This window comes from Perca flavescens, chromosome 17, assembly GCF_004354835.1.
Source record: "Perca flavescens isolate YP-PL-M2 chromosome 17, PFLA_1.0, whole genome shotgun sequence".
NCBI lineage: Eukaryota > Metazoa > Chordata > Actinopteri > Perciformes > Percidae > Perca > Perca flavescens.
This window is the reverse complement of record NC_041347.1, coordinates 32,568,472-32,589,612: the sequence shown is the minus strand read 5'-3', so window position 1 is coordinate 32,589,612 and position 21,141 is coordinate 32,568,472. Positions and strand designations below refer to the sequence as shown.

The 21,141-nt window shown below is 39.6% G+C and overlaps 2 protein-coding genes across 3 annotated transcripts in view; both read right to left on the bottom strand.

Moving 5' to 3' along the window:
- The window catches only part of slc22a15 (solute carrier family 22 member 15), a 24,162-nt gene extending 7,899 nt beyond the window's left edge, over positions 1 to 16,263 (bottom strand). The window contains exons 1-11 of one of the 2 annotated variants that reach the window (XM_028603789.1): positions 16,098 to 16,263; positions 14,183 to 14,335; positions 12,909 to 13,041; positions 11,782 to 11,946; positions 9,485 to 9,614; positions 8,514 to 8,574; positions 5,940 to 6,103; positions 4,718 to 4,858; positions 3,995 to 4,080; positions 2,977 to 3,085; positions 749 to 821 (exon numbers count right to left, since the gene is read on the bottom strand). In XM_028603789.1, the coding sequence (XP_028459590.1) occupies positions 749 to 821; positions 2,977 to 3,085; positions 3,995 to 4,080; positions 4,718 to 4,858; positions 5,940 to 6,103; positions 8,514 to 8,574; positions 9,485 to 9,614; positions 11,782 to 11,946; positions 12,909 to 13,041; positions 14,183 to 14,335; positions 16,098 to 16,181 (1,299 nt within the window). In that variant the 5' untranslated portion in view covers positions 16,182 to 16,263. Of the gene's footprint in view, positions 1 to 748; positions 822 to 2,976; positions 3,086 to 3,994; positions 4,081 to 4,717; positions 4,859 to 5,939; positions 6,104 to 8,513; positions 8,575 to 9,484; positions 9,615 to 11,781; positions 11,947 to 12,908; positions 13,042 to 14,182; positions 14,336 to 15,924; positions 16,049 to 16,097 lie in introns of those variants that run through there. The other variant, XM_028603790.1, reaches the window with a different exon arrangement.
- A 491-nt stretch (positions 16,264 to 16,754) lies between these two features.
- LOC114572257 (CD48 antigen-like) lies at positions 16,755 to 21,141 on the bottom strand. Its single transcript, XM_028603791.1, has one exon. The coding sequence runs from the start codon at positions 20,983 to 20,985 to the stop codon at positions 20,095 to 20,097; it is 891 nt and encodes a 296-aa protein (XP_028459592.1). The 5' UTR covers positions 20,986 to 21,141; the 3' UTR covers positions 16,755 to 20,094.

The following is a 21,141-nucleotide window of genomic DNA, read 5'->3' as shown; positions in this document are numbered from 1 at the left end:
TCAATCAAATTTATTTATAAAGCACTTTAAAAAGCAATCAACGTTGCACAAGGTGCTGTACAGGACAAACTAGAAATAATTTAAAACATTTACAACATCTAACATTTAAAATATGAAACAGTATCGCAGTTTGCACAAAAATGTCAGCCTCAGCTGGGAATGGCCAAGGAAAAAAGGTGGGTTTTAAGAAGAGATTTAACACCAAGGTTTTTGTCACTTTTCCCGATGTCTTTGACGATTTTTTCTACACCTTTTGGGGTTTTTGGTGTATTTTCTTACCACGTTTAGTGAATAATTTTGCGACATTTTTGACATTTTTTTTCAACATTCAGGATTTTTTTTTCTCCAAATGCTATTAAATTGATTTAAACACCCAAATTCAATGAAAGTAGTGACCTGATCATTTATTTTACTTGTGAAGAGCGTCGTAGGGAACGATCCACGTTACTTTTTCTTTGAAAATTTGATTATAAGAAACCCAAATTTCTTTGAAAATGGGTCAAATTTTACCAGAGGACAACAGGAGGGTTAAAATCTTTTATTCTCTTCGTTGAAACAAAACAATTACTACCCACTCCCTCTGGCTCCTAATAAAGGCTCAATAAAAGGTCTCATGTTCTTGAATGCCCCCTTCACATCTACTCGTACAGTGACTGAGATGAAGTGACTGCTTGTGTTGGCTCACGTACTGCCAAAAGAGGAAAATGCGTACGGATGTTCATTAAGCTGTAAACAAAGACGTTCTTACCATGGAAGGAACAAACGGTGCAAGGATTCCTCCGACTCTGCACGACATGGAACAAACTCCCAGACCCGCGTTCCTGAAAACACAAAAGAAAGCCTGTTTTATTTAACAAAGCACACTAGATCAATGTCAGGCAGTGTGATGTAGAGCCCTGCCCTTCTTTCTTAATACTTTGTGTTGTCATCCCATGCAACTTGTTTTTTGTTATAATGACAAGTTTTTTTGTCGATTTTTTTCCTGCATTTTTGTAGCTTTTTACAACATTTGTCCCTTGTTTTCAATGTTCTTTTGTCATAGTTCTAATATAGAAAGTGTTTGTAAGCTCCTGCCCGCTCCCGGGGGATTTTGGACCATTACTGCCCGTTCCCGCAGCTTGTGTGTTGCATCCCGCCCGCACCACGAACATTAAATTGATTGTCAATAGATTTAACATTGCTTTTGTGTCTTCTCCCCTCCCACAGGGAAACTAGTTAATAAATATGTATACCTGTCGGTAATAAGTAGCCAAATTAAGTTCTAGTGCATAATTACATTCAAGTGCAATAATAAGTTATTCTAGTGCGATATAAGGGCAAAATGACATTGTATTAATTTATTTATTTCACTTATTTTTAGAACATGTTGCTGGCTGTGGTTTGTTTTGCTCAGGTTGTTTTATTTCATTTTGTTTTCCCGTCTTTTAACGCGCTTTAACACATTTCATATTAAAGTCCCTGTTGATTGGATCCCTGAGGTTGCCGTAGGACATGGCTGTCAAACTCAATTTCACTAAGGGCCACACTGGAAATGACGATCACAATAAGGGCCAGACATGTTGAGTTTATTGACATTAGCAAAACAAAATCAATTAACTTTGTATTATTGCATGTCTCATATAGCTTTCTCCCACACAGTCTGGGCAACATAAAACCCTTTACAAACAAAAAAGTTTCTTAGCCATCGTAGAATTTAGCAAGTCATTGAAAACAAACATAAAATTTTTAAAAGCTGCTGAATATTAAAAAACTCTCTGGTTCTGCGAGGAATTCTGAGTCTCAAAGTCGTCCAGCTATGCTCTGCCACGCTACATCAGGTAATGCCCTGCAGTGCCCTGCTATGACATGACTACTACTACTACTACTACTACTACTACTACTACTACTACTACTACTACTACTACTACTACTACTACTACTACTACTCACTGTCCCATTATCTTTAATGTGACTATTATTGCCACTGTTCATCACACTGTCCACCTTTAAAAAAGCATGCATACAGCAGCAGCAGTGTGATCATGCCATATGAAATGTATAGCTGTGTGTATGTGAGGTGTGCATCTGTGTGAGTTTGAGTGAATGTGTTTATTTACTACACTTATTTTTATTGCTGTTAACTGGTTTCTGGACTTTTTATTGTATTCACTGTAAAAATGTGACTCTTTTATTATTTTAACTGTTAAAAGCCCTTCTAGGGACAGGTGTTGCAAATTAGCCATGGCTATAAACACTGTGATACAGGCATCGGATTGTTCTTTATGTAATAATCTATGTTTTTTGTATCTGTCCCTATTCAAATAAACAACAAATAAACAAATAATACACCCCCAACCGGCACCGTCAGACACCGCCTACCAAGAGCCTGGGTCTGCCGAGGTTTCTGCCTAAAAGTGAGTTTTTCATCCACAATGCTCGCTCTTGGGGGAATTACTGGAATTGTTGGGGCTTTGTAAACTATAGAGTGTGGTCTAGATCTACTCTGTCTGTAAAGTGTCTCGAGATAACTCTTGTTAGGATTTGATACTATAAATAAAATTGAATTAATAAAGCGTTTGGCTGTTGTTTTGTTTTTTGGGGCTTTTCCCTTTATTTGATAGTGACAGTGGATAGACAGGAAAGGTGGGACAGAGAGAGATGGGGAAAGACACGCAGCAAAGGGCCGCAGGTTGGACTCGAACCCTGGGCCGCTGCAAAGGACTCAGCCTACATGGGTCGCACGCTCTTACTGGGTGAGCTAGAGGCCACCCCGGCTGGTGTTTAACTGGATGCACCGTGTTCGTTGCTGATTTTCTTATGAAACCTAACAGTCAGATCAGTTACAGCACTCCCAAATCCCAGCCCCCCTTAAAACCGCCCGCTCTCGCGAGATTTGCGTTGGGTCCCGCGGGATCCCAATCCCAATGCAGTCCTCCAGTGTGATGTGTGTGTGTGTGTGAATAGACCAACATGCAGACTGTGTGTTGGTAGTTTCACCTGACAACTGTTGGGTAGAGTTCAGAGGTGTAGACGTAGGCGATGTTGAACGCTGCGCTGACCATCAGCTTCCCCACTAGTGCAAACGACGTCACGCTCAGCACGGTGCCTGCAAACACAAAAGAAAGATGTAACGTGTTTCGGAGAACTCACAAGGAACTTCATGACCATAATAAATTATTAATAATCTACTCACATACATATCTGGACACTATATACCTACACTATAATAACACAATACCATACACAGTCCTATATACCTATCTTTATTTATCTGTAGTTCATTGTTGTTTTACTGTTTGTTAATTTTTTGTAAAAAATATTATTGTTATTCTTATACTGTATTTTTTCTATCTTTTTTCTATTTAAAGAGTGTTTTTATAAGATGCTAAAATCTGCTGCTGGAAATCTAATTTCCTTGCGGGAGTCATCCCAAAGGGATCAATAAAGAGAAGTCTAAGTCTAATAATGGTCACACTAGTCTAAATCCACAATGTTCCACTTCAGGGTTTGCTCCGGATGTCCGTCCCCTTCCTCTGTCTCTGTGTTGGCGTTCTAACCTCCGGCTGATTTGTGAGGACTATGGTTAACTGCTCCTCAGATCTCTGCAGGGTAAATCCAGACAGCTAGCTAGACTATCTGTCCAATCTGAGTTTTCTGTCGCACAACTAAAAACTACTTTTGAACGTACACATGTTCCACCAAAACAAGTTCCTTCCCGAGACTATTTAGCAGAGGCACCGTGGCTCCGTCCGGGGCTTAGCCCCGCCCAAGACAATTGTGATTGGTTTAAAGAAATGGAACCAGAGCACATTTTTTCTCCTTTTTTTTTTTTAGGAATGCTGTGTGGACTAGCCAGACCTTCCTCAGTAGCGCTGTGGAGGACGGTCGCACGGACGGGCAGCGAGGCTTCGGATGTGATCAATGACGTCATTTGTCTAAAACGATACGAGCCTCGACACAAGCCTCGAAGCCTAGTGGATTCCTCTGCACACGCGGACGGATGTCCCGGTCTCACCTGAGTTTTCGGGGATGAACATGGTGCAGAGGCAGGCAGAGCCAGCCAAACACAGGAAACTGGCCATGCTTTTCCTCCTGCCAGCCCTGCAACAAAAGACACACACAGCAACTCAACTCAGTGGAGGCTTTAACCAGGACACCTCACAACGCTGTCTGCCTTTTTGTCTGGCTTTTAGAATAGAATAAGTTTTATTGTCATTGGACAGCAGCTGTCCAACGCCATTTTTCCGCAACTCAGCTTCAGTGATGCACAAATAAAATGACAAGTACCCTTATAAAAAGGCAAAAGACACAGAATAAAAACAAATAGTAAGTATAGTAAATACAATAATAAAAGTCAGATATTGCACATTTGGATTTACAGAAAGATTGCTACTGCACCATTATTTGTTAATGTTCAGTTCTTTTATGGCATGTGGGTAGAAACTCTTTATAAGTCTGGATGTGTGGGCCTTGATGGACCTGTATCGCTTCCCAGAGGGCAGCAGAGTGAAAAGGTGATTGGCTGGGTGGGAGGAGTTTTTTTAAAAAACATTTAACAGCTTTTTGCTTTTAACACCTTTCTTTAAGCGAAAAAACTAAAAAACTAAGCTGACAAAAAAAGACAAATTAAACACAGCTGATGAAAAAGAACAAATTAGCCAATAAAGAAGAAGTACTGCAGAAAGTTAAGACCTTAAATAACTGCATTTAAGAGATTTTTATAAAAGTTGTGTTTTACCAGTCTTTGTTGATGAAGTACATGCAGAGCGGGTAGGCGGGCAGCTCCACCAGGCCGTACATCGCTACGTTAAGATAACGGCTACCGGACGTCTCACTGGCCCCCAGGGTCAGACCGTAGTACACCAGACTGCATGCATACCTGCAACACACAGCCCTTTGGTTTTATTGGTAATATCTTATTTGTTTTTTTTTGTACAACTTAGATGTGAAGCATGCTCAGCTGCACCTTGATATTTCTCTTGTTTTATCGGTTTCTAGAAGCACATCCGGCCCCGTCATTTCCCCGCTGAGGAGCTTGTTTTGTGTAAACTGTGCCGCGGAAAAGATCCCTACAGAGATAGACCTTTAAAACCTCTTTAAGACCTTTCTGTTTAACCAGAAACAGCTCTGAAGTCGCTAGCGCTAAACCCACCAGACTCCATTTAAAAAAGCAATACTTTTAGAGCTATAGAGCCAACATATTTTCACGTGTAAATTAGTAAACTATGTGGTTATTTCAACCAAAACTAGAGTTGTGATGGTTGGAAAAGTGGAAAGACGACCCAAAACGGCTTTTTGTAGTTTTATTTTGTTTCTCTCGACTTTGAATGAAGTGTGTTCTACGATGCTAAAATCACTGATTATTTACATGGAGTCTGGTGGGTTTAAAAGAACGCAATTTCGCGGATGTATTTATGTTTAAAAAAAAAGGATCTTACTCTTTAACAGAAAGGTCGACCTCCTTAGAAATCCTTTCCATAATGTTGTCAGACACTTAGAATATTAATCTGAGTCTGTCAGCGGCAAAACGAGCACTTTTTTGAAGGTAAATACAAGCTGCACAAATGCTCTATTAACTTAGATTGTAGCTTGTTTCTCCGCTGCCGACTACAGCGATCTCGCTTAATACTGGACCAATGTCACAGATTATTGTTCCCATCAGTCACTTAGACACAAAAACATAGGAAAATAGGATCCATGTTGAAAAAAAAAAAAAAAAAAAAAAAAAACGGTAGTTACCCTTTAAGTTCAAACGTCGAAATTTTCCTTTACGGTTGTATGAGCAATTAGTTTTACTTTTAAAAAAGGTGTACATCCTGTGTGTTGGCTGACATTAGAGTGTGTTGTTGACTTTAAAACTTTGCCAGAATATTTCCTGGCTGTCCCCCCCTGAGAATAAAACAAAAACAGACATAATAGTTGCACCTAAAATCCGTCAGAATTCGTCGTGGCACACTCACCAGACATACATGAGCACCATGGTCCTCAGACGCAGGACCGGATGGATCACCAGCTGCAGGACGCCCGCTCGGTTGGTACGGCTCCCGCCTTTAGCAGAACCCACGCGTTGCAACGTCAGGTTGTTGACAGCGTTGCCGTTCCTCAGCGCCATGTAGCGCATAACCTATAAACACAAGACGAACACAAGACGGACTATATCAGGGTTTTTCCTGCATAGACTAATTTTTGGCACCCCCCAAAAAAGGTTTTAGTAATGGGTTGTAACTGGGTAAAAACTTCTGGTAGTCACTAGGGATGTAACAATGCATCGTGGATCGGTTAAAAATGGATGTAAATGTGTAAAAATGACATTCAACGGAGATAAAAACTGAATTTCAATGCAGTTTTTAAACGTGCTACGGCGTAATCTACTTTAGATTTCACTTGTCTGACTTCAAACGGGATTACGTCTTCTTAGTTTATTTATTTCAAGAGATTTGTTTTCTATTTATTTAGTTATTTTGTTGTGGGATTTGTTTTAAAATCCAGTAATTTTTTTATTAAACTTTTGTTATTTAAAGATAAAAATACAATTACAGTGTAACTTTTATTAAGAGCACACATCTGTTGTTTTGCACAGTTTATAGAAATAAAGGAATATTTTTGAGGCATTTGTCTGCAGTTCTTTCTGTAAAAAAATAAATAATCCTGAATTCAAAATCCTGAATTGTATTGAATCGTGAGTTGAGCGTATACATCCCTATCCAGCAATTAATTTGGGAAATGTGCAATCTGGGCAGGATTAAGTGCAATATGAGGGGGAGGATGTGTTGTGGGTTCTCTTTTTTTCTGCTCTGAGTGTGAGGAACTTCTCCGATAGGAGACAATAAAGGTTAGGAGCGTGAATGAAATCAACAATAGGTTAAAAAGCAGTATATGGAATTAAAGGATAAATCAAGCGGTAAAAAGGAGCTAAAAGCAATTCATTATTTTGGTAATAAAGATTTAAAACGTTCAATCGTAGAACAGGCCTTAATGTGGGATGGGAGGCTGTTCCAAAGCCTGGGAGCAGAAACCAACTAGACAAAAAAGGCCAAAAGTTTGGACACACCTTCTCATTCAAAGGCATCAAAACTATGAATGAACAATTGGAATTATTTTGGTAACTGAAAAATGTCTTATATTTTAAAGTAGCCACCCTTTGCTTTTTTTATTAATCAATTCCACTAATTAACCCTGAAAGGCACACCTGTGAAGGTAAAACCAATTTCAGGGATAGGGAGGCTGTTCCAAGGGCCTGGGTTAGCAAAAAAAAAAAGAAACCAACTTTAGACAAACTAAGACGTTATTTCCCACTTTTTGTTAAGTACATAATTAGTTATTAAAGTGCTCAGTGAGAATTTTATAGAGGTAAAGAAACACATTGAAGGAAGGTGTGTCCAAACTTTTGGCCTGTACTGTACCCAGACATCGCATTAGTAAAACATTTCAACTTTTTCACATCTTTTTTTTGTGTTATATATCGTTATAGGTTTACAAAGTGAAAAAGCCCAAAAAGTCCCCAGAAAAAGGGACTTACCATCTCCAACAGAAAACTCTGTTCACCAACTGCTCCAAACAGCTCTATTGTAGTCCAGCCTCAGGACACGCCCACCTCCTCTACTGCTTCAGACTGGCTAGTAGTCCTTACCTAGGTACTGTGGTCACTTTGGAACAGTCCTTACCGTTATAATGCTCACCTAGCTGCTAGCATGGTACACCCTCATACTCTGCTTCTGACTGGCTAGTAGTCCTTACCTAGGTACTGTCAGGACCCTCATACTCTGCTCCTGACTGGCTAGTAGTCCTTACCTAGCTACTGAGCATGTGCAACTCCCAACTAGGGCTGTACTGGGCAATATGGAGAAAATCAAATATCACAAGATTTTTGACCAAACATCTTGATATCGATACAGAGACGATATTGTAGTGTTGACTATTGGTGCTTTCACAAAATCAGATTTTTGATAAATAATCATCTGTAATGTGGATATAATGACTAAGTGGGTAAAGGGAAATAATAGAACAGTTACAAAAGTCTGGTAAGTTCAGACAATGACATCACTTTACTGTAATGCAGCCTTTAAAACCAGGAGAAGACACTTATGCTATATTACGATATTACAATATCCAAAATCTAAGACAGTATCTGGTCTCATATCACAATATTGATATAATATCGATATATTGCCCAGCTCTACTCCCAACAAAGATGTTACAGAAGATGAGATGTCTCGCTCGGTAGCCAAAACAGAGAGCTCAACACACAGGGTGAAAAGAGGAGCTGCAGCAATGTGCAGTACAACAAAAATATGGTGCTTTTTGAAAATTATAAACCTATTCTATTTACTATTATATGTAAACCTACTATATAATAAATATAATAGTAAAACTATTATATGTAAACCTATTCTGGTACAACCTCTAAATACAATTATGAACCTGAAAATGAGCATAATATGAGCACTTTAATATACTTTCAAAGAAACAATTCTTCTTTCTGTGCAGGTGTGTTGGAAAATATCAGACTTTTTAAGCGTATTAATATATTTTACCTCTTCAGCTCGCTCCGTCTGACCCTGAGAATACAGCCAGCGAGGAGACTCTGGAAGACTTCTGGAGGAAAAGAAAGACGACAAGAGAGATTATTAGATATGATTTCCTGGATATTGAGTTTAAAGTTCACAGTTAACGGGTCACTAACTTTTTGACGTTTGTCGCGTTGTACGTCATTTTTTTTGTCGCTTTCCGCCCCCCAATGTTTTTGTCGCTTATTTCAACATTTCTGAAGTTATTTTCTATGTTTTCAGAAGTTTACTACCGGAGCAGCTTTGTATGAGAGAATTGTATATAACAGGCCTAACAGAAAATGTTGTGTATTTTAACTGTAGCTACACACATCGTCTAACTTAATACTTGAACGATGGCAGTAACCCTATTACTTCCTCTAAACCTCTAATATTGACTGTTGATTTGTGTCTATCCTACTATCCACTTTATTCCCTTATAATGCTGTCTTTTGTTTTTTTTACTTTATCCTTGCACTGCTATAGTATTTTATATTACTAAGTCTACATTATTCTCTTATATTGTCCATATTTAATGCTGGTTTCTAGACTTTATCTTGCACTATTGGACTTATTTGCACCACCACCATGACTCACCCACACACACACACACACATCACTGTAAGCCTCTCATGCATATACCTCCCTTATAGTACATTCATGTGGATTTTTTAATTAGTATCTTTTCTCTTATTGTCCATATTATTCATGTGGATTTGTCATTTTATCATCCTGTTTATGATGTATGTGTATGTTGTGTGTGATGTCTTTAAGCTACTCTATCTATCAATCTATCCATTTATTTTAATATGGGGCAAAGTCCGGGTGATGAACCTGTGCCCTTATCCATCCCATTCTGCGTGTTCTAGGAGTTTAACCCTGAGGTGAGATGCGGTTATTGGGTTTGGTTGTATGTGGCAGCAGGCGTTGACTCGTGTCTCTGAAGGTTTGTAACTCACACAGACATCAGGAAGAACAGGACGCCGGACGAGTTAGCCACGGTTGCCAGGTTCCTCCACGGCCGGACGAAGTATCCCAGAGCTCCGAACAGGGCGATGCCGATCGCAAAACTCATGCTGGTCAACGTCCCTGAAGGAGGAAATAAATAAATAAATAAACAGATATCCAACAGTGAAGGAACAGCTTTAAAGTCTTGGTAGTGAAGTTACATCACATGAACATCGTCAACAACATACAAGACAGCTACGAGGAGACAATACAAGCCCACACAGAGTCTGTAAAATATTAGGGCCTCCTGCACACTGGCTGCGTGGCGTAAGCGTGGCGTTTTCTACGTCTTGGCACACCAGAAACGTGTCTGACGAGGCGCTGCAGCTGCTAGCCTTGTTTGTACACATGTATGTTGTGGAAATTTACTGCACTCAAGCAGTAGTATACTTCACGTTAAAACATAAATATATACCGATCTGATTACAGCAAAGACAACGTCGGCAGTATTGACGGCTAAATAGGCTACAAAATATTTCGTCTGTATTGACAGGTGCAATATTAGAAAAATAATTTTATTTTTATTTTTTTAATTACATTTATATATCTGCATTTATGTCAAAACCTAGAGACTTCAAACATCAAAAGGTCATTTATTAACATGTATTTGTGTCACAATGACATTTAAACATCTTTTCCTATTCTATTTTGTCTGGAACACGCTAGCGTGTCGCGTGAAAAATAGGCGTCGGTCCTATTTCTAGCATGCATGCGTTTTCGTGTCACGCAGGCAGTGTGCAAGCTCTAACCTGTTAACATGGGAGCTGAAATAAAAACGGATACGCCATGCAGCTGACACACTCACGCCATGCAGCCAGTGTGCAGGAGGCCTTACTGCAGACTCTCAACACCCTCTCTTTCCTCAATATGAACTTCTGCCATCAGGGAGAAGAGTCCGCGTGGCGAGATGTAAAACAAACAGACTTAAGTTCTCGTTTATCCCAACGTACACATCAAGCTGCTGAACTCAAAGAGGAAATCTTAGCACAACAGAGAGAAAAGTGCTATAATTACCACAGCACATTCTGCACTTTAGTTATTACACTCACTTATTAAGCTGTCATATTGTCTGTAAAGTCATGTGTGTTCTTCCTTTTATGTCCAAAAACACTTTGATGATCTCATGTTTTTATTTTTATTTTATGTCGATAGAGTGTTTTTATCTGTTAAATGTTTGTGTTGTGAAGCAACAGATTGTAGCACTACGCTCGGGGACAATAAAGTGTTTTCTATTCTATTCTATAAACAAACAGGAAGCAGCAAAATGGCTAGAGCCAGTGTTGTTTATGGTTGCAATGGCGCATGTGCTAAGCTAACCGCTAAGGTTGCAGGTTTTCAATGCTCAAGCAAATCATCCAACAGAGTTTTACCGACTGGTGAACAACACAGACCTCTGGATACTGGCATTCATCTGCATGTACGGCACAACAGAACATCTGCAGACTGTCCCTTAAGTTACCAGCTAACGCTAGCAGCAGCAGCGAGCTAGCTTGGTTAAGTTTTTCAAAAATAAACCAGTTGTAGTCTTGAGAATTGTGACCATTCGAGGGGCCTCGTCTTGTGACATTATCCCTCGTGTTGTCTTCCCGTTGACAAGCAGCCTTAAGTTTTTTTTGTCACTATTTGATGTTGTTGTCGATTTTTTTCAGTGATTTCTTGATGTTTTTGTCGATTGTTTTGTAAATTTTTTGTCACTATTTACATTTTTTTTTAAAGTTTTTGTAGATTTTGTTAAAATTTCTGACATTTTTGTAGATTTTTTTCAGTGTTTTTTCTTATGTTTATGTAGATTTTTCAGCGATTTTTGTCACTATTTACAACTTTTTTTCAGCGATTTTCTTTGATGTTTTTGTTGATTTCTTCCCAGGTTTTTTTAAGCTTTTTCCAAAATTTATGTCAAATTTTTTCAACATTTGTCATTTTTTTTCAAATGCTATAAAATTAAATAACACACCCAAATTCAATAAAATTGGTGAACTGATCATTTATTTTACCTGTGAAGAGTAATGGTTGTATGGAACCATCCACGTTATTTTCCTTGACAATTTGGTGGAAAGAAAATTTCTGATTCTGAAACAGTTTTTAAATGGGTCAAATTTGACCCGAGGACAACAGGAGGGTTAAAACAGATTGTCTTCAGATGCGAGATGGAGTCAGACTGTGTGTGGTCAGCATAGATAGGAAACAGGTAAAAACCAAGACATTGCATAGAGTGCTGTATGATGGGATTATTTTGGCGTTTCCGTACCGGTCATGGCCCAGTAGGACTTGCCCACGTACTCCTGAGTGAGAACGAAGCAGACGAGGCCGATGCCGCCGTTCATCAGGCCGACCAGGAGACGAGACACAGCGAAGACCTCATAGCTGGGCGCCACCGCGGTCAAGTAACCAAAAATCACCTCAAAAAACAGACCTGGAAGAAAGAGAAACAGATGAGGAGAACGAGGAAGGTGCAGGGTCCTCCCTGAGAATCTAAAGCAGGGGGGTCAAACTCAACTTCCCAGAGGGCCACACTGGAAAAGGAGAATCGCATCAATTTTTATTTTTGAAAAAGTCAAATATATCTTTTGACTAGGGCTGCGTTCGATTGAAGATGTTCTTAGTCGACAAACACTCATTCAACTGTACCGACTAATCGATTAGTTGATTTAATCGACAAATCTGTAAATCTGAGTTTCTCCGCAAAGAGTCATGCAAAAGGATGCATATATTGAATAAGATAACGCCTCCTTTGCATATTTAAACACCTTTCAGAAAACGTGTAATACAAAAAATTGCCTTAATGAAAGTAGGTTTCACGGTGATATCTATGAGGTAAAATGTCAACCTTTAATTCTCGTGTTTACCAGAGATGTGCTCGTACGTTTCTTGGAAATAAGTCAGTCATTCAGCATGAAAAAAAAAAGCATCAAACATTACTAATCTAATCTAAGTTAGTTAAGACCAAAACGACCGATTAGTCGACTAAGAGGGAGCAGCCCTACTTTTGACTGTATTATTCCATGTCTCATATGGTCTGCTCACTTACAGTTTGGTCCACATAAAGCCCTAAAAAGGCAGAATTTTAAAAGTCGACTCACAAGAGCAACCTGTTTCCCAGCTTTAATTTAGAAAGCTCTCTGCTTCTGGGGGGATTTCTGGGACTCTCAAAGTCGGCAAATCTACCAAATACTGCTCTAAGTGTGGTGTCGTTGCCATTCGAAAAACAGTTTCCTGTCTTTCTGTTTTGGTGCACAACAATATGATATGCGGTCCGGATCAAAACCTGCCACGGGCCTTGAGTTTAACACATGTGATCTGAAGGATTTTAAAAAGGTAGTCTGGTGTTTCTGCATGCATCCTCACGGAGACAGATCCGTCTGTGGTTTTCCTCACCTGTCAAGTAAACGGGTCTCCTTCCGATCCTGTCGGAGAGCGGCCCAAAGACAACGTTCCCGATCAGAAGCCCGGCGAAGAACAGCGACCCGGCCAGACTGACCTTATAGGCCTGATGCTTGATGAGGAACCACTGGGGAACACGGAGAGAAAGGTGGAAACTTACAGTCATTGGAAGCTTTATTTCTGGACAATCGAGCCCAGATGTTGAATCGGAAGCCTTCGCTGGGTAAACGCGTTCATGCACACCGCACGGCTGCACAATAGATCTGGGTTTTTTAACGTCGTCGCGATATCAACTGGCGCAATAAACACATCGTGAAAGGCTGCGACATAAATCGAAAAACACTAATTTCTGTGTTAGGTAACCCTTGTGTTGTCTTCCTGTTGACCGTGCAATTTTTTATATTTCCTGGTCAAAATTGACAAACATTGTGGTCGTCTTCTTCGACACTTCTGTCGCTTTTCCCCAAAGTTTTTTTGTCATTTGTTACCAATGTTTTTGTCACATTTTTCCTGCACTTTTCTGGACGTTTTTTTGCGTTTTTGCAGCTATTTCTGATAATTTTGTCACTCTTTTCAATATTATTTTGTCATTTTTTTCCTCCAAATGCTATAAAATGGCATAAAAACACCCAAATTCAAAGAAAGTACTGAGCTAATCTTTTATTTTACTTGTGAAGAGTAATGGTTGTAGGGAACCATATGTTATTGTTTTGACAATTTGGTTGAAAGAAAACCCAAATTTCTGATAAAGAAACTTCTTGAATATGGGTCAAATTTGACCCGAGTGATGCCTTTTATTTTCAATTCATTGTTCAATAAAATAATTAGTGGTGCACGATATATCGGCAGATATGGTCATTTTTTTAACACATCGGTATCGGTTCGATCAATATTAATTTTTTCTTCTGAAAATCTGACAGTCATATTTTTGCACACAGGTAAAGGTGCCCAATATCAGTCATTTCGGAAAAGAAATCACAAAATGTTTTCTATACAGACATCTGTAAATATCGGTATCGGCCATAACAGCAATATTAATATCGGTTATCGGTATCCGCCACAATTTTCACATCGGTGTATCACTAAAAATAATGTTTGGAAATGATTTCCTTTCATTTGTTTTAAATTCAACGAGCACTTTGTTGTGTTTTAGCAGAATACTGAAAGCAGCAGAACTGCGTACACTTTAATATCCCTTTATTTATCGCAAGTTGTATCGTTATGGATTATGCAGCCCCAGCATACAGTATACACCTCAGCCGCCTCACCTCGGTCACGATGGAGTCGATGTCCTCGGTAAAGGTGACGCGCTGGATGAGCTCCTGCTGGCTGGAGGGGACACCAACGTCCTGCTGATCGATGCGGTACTCGGGCGTAGATCCAACCAGAACGATCAGCATCGACTGACAGGCCATGTACACCTGAAACACACAGACCACCACAGCATAGGGGTGCATGATATATCGACTCAATATAAGTAACCCTAGGACAGTACCAACCTGCTCAGAGACTCTTCTACTACACGTAGTTTACATCCACGAGTTCCTCCGGATGTACAATTTATCACTCTTTTTTCATCAAACCGCAGTTTTTGCAAGTTCCCGCAATTTCATTGCATAAATATCCCGCATATTCCATCGAATTTTTTAGAAAACGTGCCGCAAAATCAAGGATTTTTGCCCCGCAACAATCACAAAAAAATTTCTGGAAGGACTGGCTATATTGAAACAATAAAGAAAGTGAGACATCTTTTTCTTATAAATAATTTAGTAGTACTTTTTCTAGAAGAATTTATCATTATGATTAACCTAATTATTTCTAGGAGTGTGCAAAAAAAAAAACGATTCACATTCGTATCACAATTCAAGCTCTACCGATTCAAAATCGATTCATAGAATTCCAAAAATTGATTCATATATTTTTTTATTTTATTTTTATTGTATGTCTACTGCAATCACATGGGAAAAGTAACAACATTTACTTACTGTGAATTTTTGAATCGAAAATCGATTTTGAATCGAATCTTGAGCCTAAAAATCGATATTGAATCGTGACATTTTCTGAATCGTGGTGCAGCCCTAATTATTTTCCGGATTTTGTATCACCATAGTCCCGATAAATGTTTGTAGAAATACATGAAATAGGATTCAAATGGGAGGGACTACTCAAACCACACTTACACCCTTGGTAACCACCCACTGGCCCCAGGCTTCAAATGAAAGCTGTCTGGTTTAACGAGTTTTCAAGTTTGTAAAGTTAATAAGTAAAAAGCAGCATTATAGGGAGGGTTATTTTAACCATACAGGAAGCTTTGACAAGCTTCATTCGAATATGCCAATATCTGAGATTAAATTTGATATAGGTGACAATACAGACCAAGTCGGGAATTTCTTAAAATATTTTAGGAATACATAGGGTGTTGCGATAAATTCGGCATACGTGTGCCAACCCTATGAGCTATTTCCTTCCAGTAAGTGTAAACTTTGTTCTTTGACAACTTCATTTACATATGACGACATTTGCAATTGCATTTGATATTAGAGACAATAAAGATGAATTAGGACATTACTTAAAATAAATTGAGGAGTGGGGTAGTGGGGTAAATTCGGCATACATTTGGCATGCATATGAGCCATTTCCTTTTAATAAATGTAAACAATGTCGATATGTTTCGCAGTGCGTGTCAATGTAGGTATCCGGCGCATTGATGCCCTTTTAACTTAGCTAATAAGCGATGCGAAAATAAGAGGTTCGAAACAATACATTAATGTATTAACGAGCTTTGTATGGTGTGCCGAATTAAAGAGTAGCTCGTGTAGATATGTAACCGGTATTGAGTTATTGACTGCTTTGTTTGTAAACTTGGCAATAAATAAGGCAACAATAATATCCCAGTGTTTTTCAAGGAAGTCTGGTGTAAAGTTCTCTGCACCGTAGAGTGCACCTGCTGCGCTCGTACCTAGCTAAATTGTGACCAAGTGGTGACAGCTCAAACTTTAAAATGTTTTACCTCTAAATACTGTTTTGTTGGTCCAAGGTCCAACGCTTAAAAAGCCCTCCGGTGGAGCCTTTTAAGCCACGTAGCGCTCCCGCTGTTAGCTTAAACTGACTGTTATTGCACGGACACTTCCTGCTGTTCTCGTTTCTAGTACATAAAAACATAGTTTTTTCATATTCGCTAACCTGTGTCAGAACGAGGACAGCCACGGCCCGCTTCTGGTAGGGTCCAAACTCGCCGACAACTTGAAAAGCTTCTTCTAAATCCATCCCAGGTATGGCAGCCTGGCGGCGGCTCTCTGCTTCACTGCTGGCATCACCGCCAGAGAGGAAAGAGACGTCAGAGAGTTATCTGCGCTCACTTCCGGCTTCGCTCTACTCCATCACCGCCAGAGAGGAAAGAGACGTGCGAGAGTTATCTGCACTCACTTCCGGCTTCGCTTCACTCCTGCTTCCATCATGTGAAATAATATATATGACAATTATTGTTAAAATGTTGTTTTCAAACTTTAAAAAAGGTTGGAAAAAGAAGTGCGTTGAGACTTGTTGAATTACTTGAAGTATATATTGATTAAAGCCCCCACTTTCCTAAATTAAAATAAAATTATAAATGAAGTAAAATTAATTTAGTTCATTTATAATTCATTTTAATTTATCAGAATGTATTTTATCTTATTTTTTTTGTATTGTTTTGGTATGGTTTTGTTATTGTTATTTAATTAGTAATGTTGTATTTTATGTGTATGCTGCTTAGAATTATTTTTAAAATGTTAAGGGATATAAAAATGCCTGTTTTTATATTTGAAACCATTCAATAAAAAATATTGACAAGTACAGTCAGTATAGCAGTGTCACAGATTTATTGATAAGGCACATTGTATAAACAGCAAATCAAAAAACAAGTGCTAACTATTGTAAATAAATAAAAAAATAGTGGCATCAAGTGGTTTTTTTCTCTGATCTCTGCCTCATCAACAAGATGACATGTGACTAAATGAGGACGACAATAAAAGCAAAACACACCATGTAGAATACAAGAGACAGTGCTTAAAAAAAGATGTTAGGCCAGGTTGATTCATATCATATATAGCATATCTAGATGGTCCAAATGCTTTGACATCTACCTTTACACACCTTTACTTAAAAAGTCACGTCATCTTTTTACTTTGCCATAACAGCGTGTGTAATATGATACGTTTACAATATTTACATTCAACTCATCTCTTCTTTAACTGAAGAAAGATAAAAAAAAAAACACTGACAGGTATAACATTCCTTAAGCAAGAGAGAGACATGCATAAGAGACAGTGCATAAAAAACATAATAGTCCAGTAACTTTAAAGACCTCATCTTTTCACCCTGTGATCTGTTTATATGATGTACATTCAACTCATCTCTTCTTTAACTAGTAATTGAAGCAAGATAAAAAAAAAAAAACATTGACAGGTATAGCACCGCCCAATTTCAGACAGGGACATTATTTGCTTAATAATATATATATATATATATATATATATATATATATATATATATACACACCTCTATGTAAAGGTAAGGTAGTAGTTGTAACTTCTGCAATGACTTTCAAAAGAACAATAGAGCGTGGGCAGGACATCTCTGCAGCACGACAATAATGTAAATTGGTATTCTGACTTTTTGATTTCTAGGGGTGCATAATTCAGAAAATGTCCCGATTCAATATCGATTTTTGGGCTCAAGATTCGATTCAAAATCAATTGCTCACCAATGGAATGGAGAGAGTTTTTGCAAAGAAAATAATTTATTATAATATTGGCAAAAGACAAAGAGAGTTCACAATGAAAGAGAAAGCAAATACTGATCAATATTACAGGAATACAGTTACCTGATCGTTTGTTTTTCCTGTTGGAACTGTCGGATGCTCCCTTTGATATGGACTGAATCAATGTTCTTCTTCTGGAGCTTGGCATAGAGGAAGTCTACATGTGGCATGATGTGGTGATAAAGTTCCAGAAAGAACTTAAAATCCTGATCCTCCAGTAGCATGGCGTGGGCTACTGCTTCTCTGACAGTACTGGGGTCAAAGTCATCTGAGTCTTGTATGCTCTCAAAACAGCGGTGGCTGGATCTTGGCAGTCTATGGGCAACAACTTTATCCAGAAAACATGTCCGCTTGGGTGACTTAAAAGCTGGCAAATCCACCAATGTTAGAAAAAATAATTCTCACCTTGGATATGGTAGAGGTGGCCTGTTGCATTATCAGGTTGAGCTGATGTGCGTAATAGTGGATGTAGTGGGTATTTGGGTTATCAAGGAAAAGTATGTGTTGATTTGTTGCCACCTCTCCGTAGTGCCTTCTAATGCCAATCCTGTAGCCTTCATCTAGTTGTTCAGCAATGCTAACTCTGCCAAAAAACGTTAGCTTCATGCAGTTTACGTGCAGTTTATAGCGTCCCAAATCCCATTAGGGCCAGGCCAAGACCCGCCCTACGAGGAAGCTCGATTGGTTGTGGTTAGGCATTTCACCTTGAGTGGTTAGGATAGTTGATTGGTCATGGGATAGGACCTATACAAATGGGGTTACTTGGGACACTAAACTGCACGTATACATGCTATTATCAAGATGGCCGCGGCTACTAACACCACATCCACCTAGCCAACTCTGTTTCGCATAACAAGAGTGGGTAAAGCCCCCGGTGTAGCTTCATCCTCAGTCACTGCACTGGCCTGCTGCTGGATTTGTAAATCGGGTTGGTCCGGTCCGAGATCCTCTATCCTCTTTTTTTCATCCAGCGAACGTGGGATGGGGTTAGGAGATTGGGGTGGTAGGCCTGGAGATCAAGACCCAGACCTGGAGGCACTTAGTTGGGGTTAGGTGGGAGGCTGGTGGGCCTGGAGGTCAAAACCCAGACCTGGAGGCACTTAGTTGGGGTTAGGTGGGAGGCTGGTGGGCCTGGAAGTCAAAACCCAGACCTGGAGGCACTTAGTTGGGTGTTAGGTGGGAGGCTGGTGGGCCTGGAGGTCGAGACCCAGGCTTGGAGGCACTTAGCTGGGCTTGGAAGGGAGGCTGGTGAGCCTGGAGGTCGAGACCCAGGCATGGAGAAAGGTCTTTTTTGTATATAAATGACAGAATTTGATTTAACTTTTGCCATCATCTCCACGAAAGTGATTTGTGTGATCGTCAGCTTGCAAGGTTTTGGCGGAGTTACGGTATCGTCTTGTCGTTTAACGGCCAAGAGCGTGAAGTTCAATGACAGGTGTCGAGAATCAATCAGATTGCATAAAATAACATGTATCCAAATCTGATTCACCAGGGACGCAGAGGAGACTCTTCAAGAAACCAATTAGAGACCAGCTTTAGGTCACCAAAAAATCATTTATCGGGGTCCATTGCCCATAAAACCGCAATAAACATCTTGTATTTACATAGAAAATAGTTAACTAATTAAAACCTATTTTTAGTCAACGCTGAGGCGATTACTATCAGCCAGCACATCGTATGAGTAAACTATTAAATATTTTTATTTTTATATTATCTTTGTGTTTTATGCTGCGTCGCAGACAGAATTTTTATCCCGTAAGTTACGACTTCCAAGTCACGACTCACGACCAGGTAGCGTTCCAGGCAAAGTCACGACAAACCCTTCTAGCTAGCGTTAGCTAGCTGCTAACTACCATTGACGTTAGCTATGGTTAATGTTAACCATATATTTTGGGCTTCATTTAACAAACATAACCTGCAGTAGTACACAATCGTATGTGTATTGTTTTGATTACAACGTGCGGAATGACTTTATGTTGCCTATTTATGTCTATTTATTTCTATTTCTCGCCCAAGCGCCCTTTATTAACAAGCAGCCACGCACTGAGTAGTATGCATCCGTGTTGCCTGCACGATTCGATATGCGCATGCGCACAAATGTGTAGTAGAAATAACGTGACGGTTTCCCTACACTATTTGTATCAAGCATGCGTTGAAACACTTGACGGTTTATGTTATTCATTATGCTGGTCAATTAAGTACTTCTTGTCACATTGGTATTTTTGTGCCATGTAGGCGAGTGTGGGGATGTTGTGATGTTTTTAAATGTAGCTATACGCTATGCATTACGAGGTGTTTACGTGGTTGCCAATCCAAAATAATAAAGGATATTCTTACATGAATATGTTACATGAACATACAGCATATTGGTTACATGTGGAATTAAATCTGAGTCTTTCTGTCACAGCAAAGCTTCAGATCCCTCCACAGTCCTCTTTGCAATTCATTGCTATGGGATGTATCAACGAAATTGTCGGATCCCGTACCCCCAGCAGGTGTTGGCGGTCTATATTCATCCGTAGCATCAAGGCTAGTGTCGCCTCGAATGTTGAAACACCATAACGCAACAACCACAACAGCGAGGACCACAATAATGGCAGCCACAATCCACCAATAAACTCCAGAGCTTTCTGGCTCTTTTAAGAGCGGATTTCTTTTGGGTTCACTGTCTCTCTCGCTCACTGGGTTCTGTATCCGGCAGGTGAAGGTCTTCACATCTGATGTCCCACTCTTGGTGATGTCCAAGTCCTTTCCCGACTCCTTCCACTCTCCGTCTCCCATCTTCCAGCTGTAGGTGACCGGTCCAGCGTCTGTGGTGTCCGCGTAACAGCTCAGCGTACAGCTGTCAAAAGCGGGGGAACATATGAACGGTCTGATCCATACCTCAGGCTGGGGGACTACTTTGATCCATACAGCGTTATATTTCTCATTCTGGACCTTGTTGTTGACTGTCACTGAATACACCCCCATGTCAGCTTTAGTTATTTTGTTGATTACCAAACGTCCAGTGAATAAATCCAGGGCTGTGCGGCCAATAAAAGTTCCGTAATAAGTCAGAAAGTCATCTTTGACCCACTCAGCTACCGTGTTACTCTGAAAGATCCACAGGATGTTGGTGAGAGGTTCAGGAGGAGGAGGCCTCACGTCCAGCGTTAGCTCCCCGCCATCCTGGTAGTATATCGGGGTTAATGGGGTTAACTTGTGCCGGGCTAGAGCGAAGTTCAGCGCCGTCATCAGCAGCCAACACCGGAGAGGAAGAATATCGACCTTCATAACAACATTTTTTTTTTAGCTCGCACATCAACCCACATACAGTGAACACTGAATAAAAGGATAACTTAAATTGTATAAACAAATAAAATGTAACGAATCATACCGAAAGTATCATATCATTACTACCCGAAAGATTGTTATGGGTAGTCTAAAATG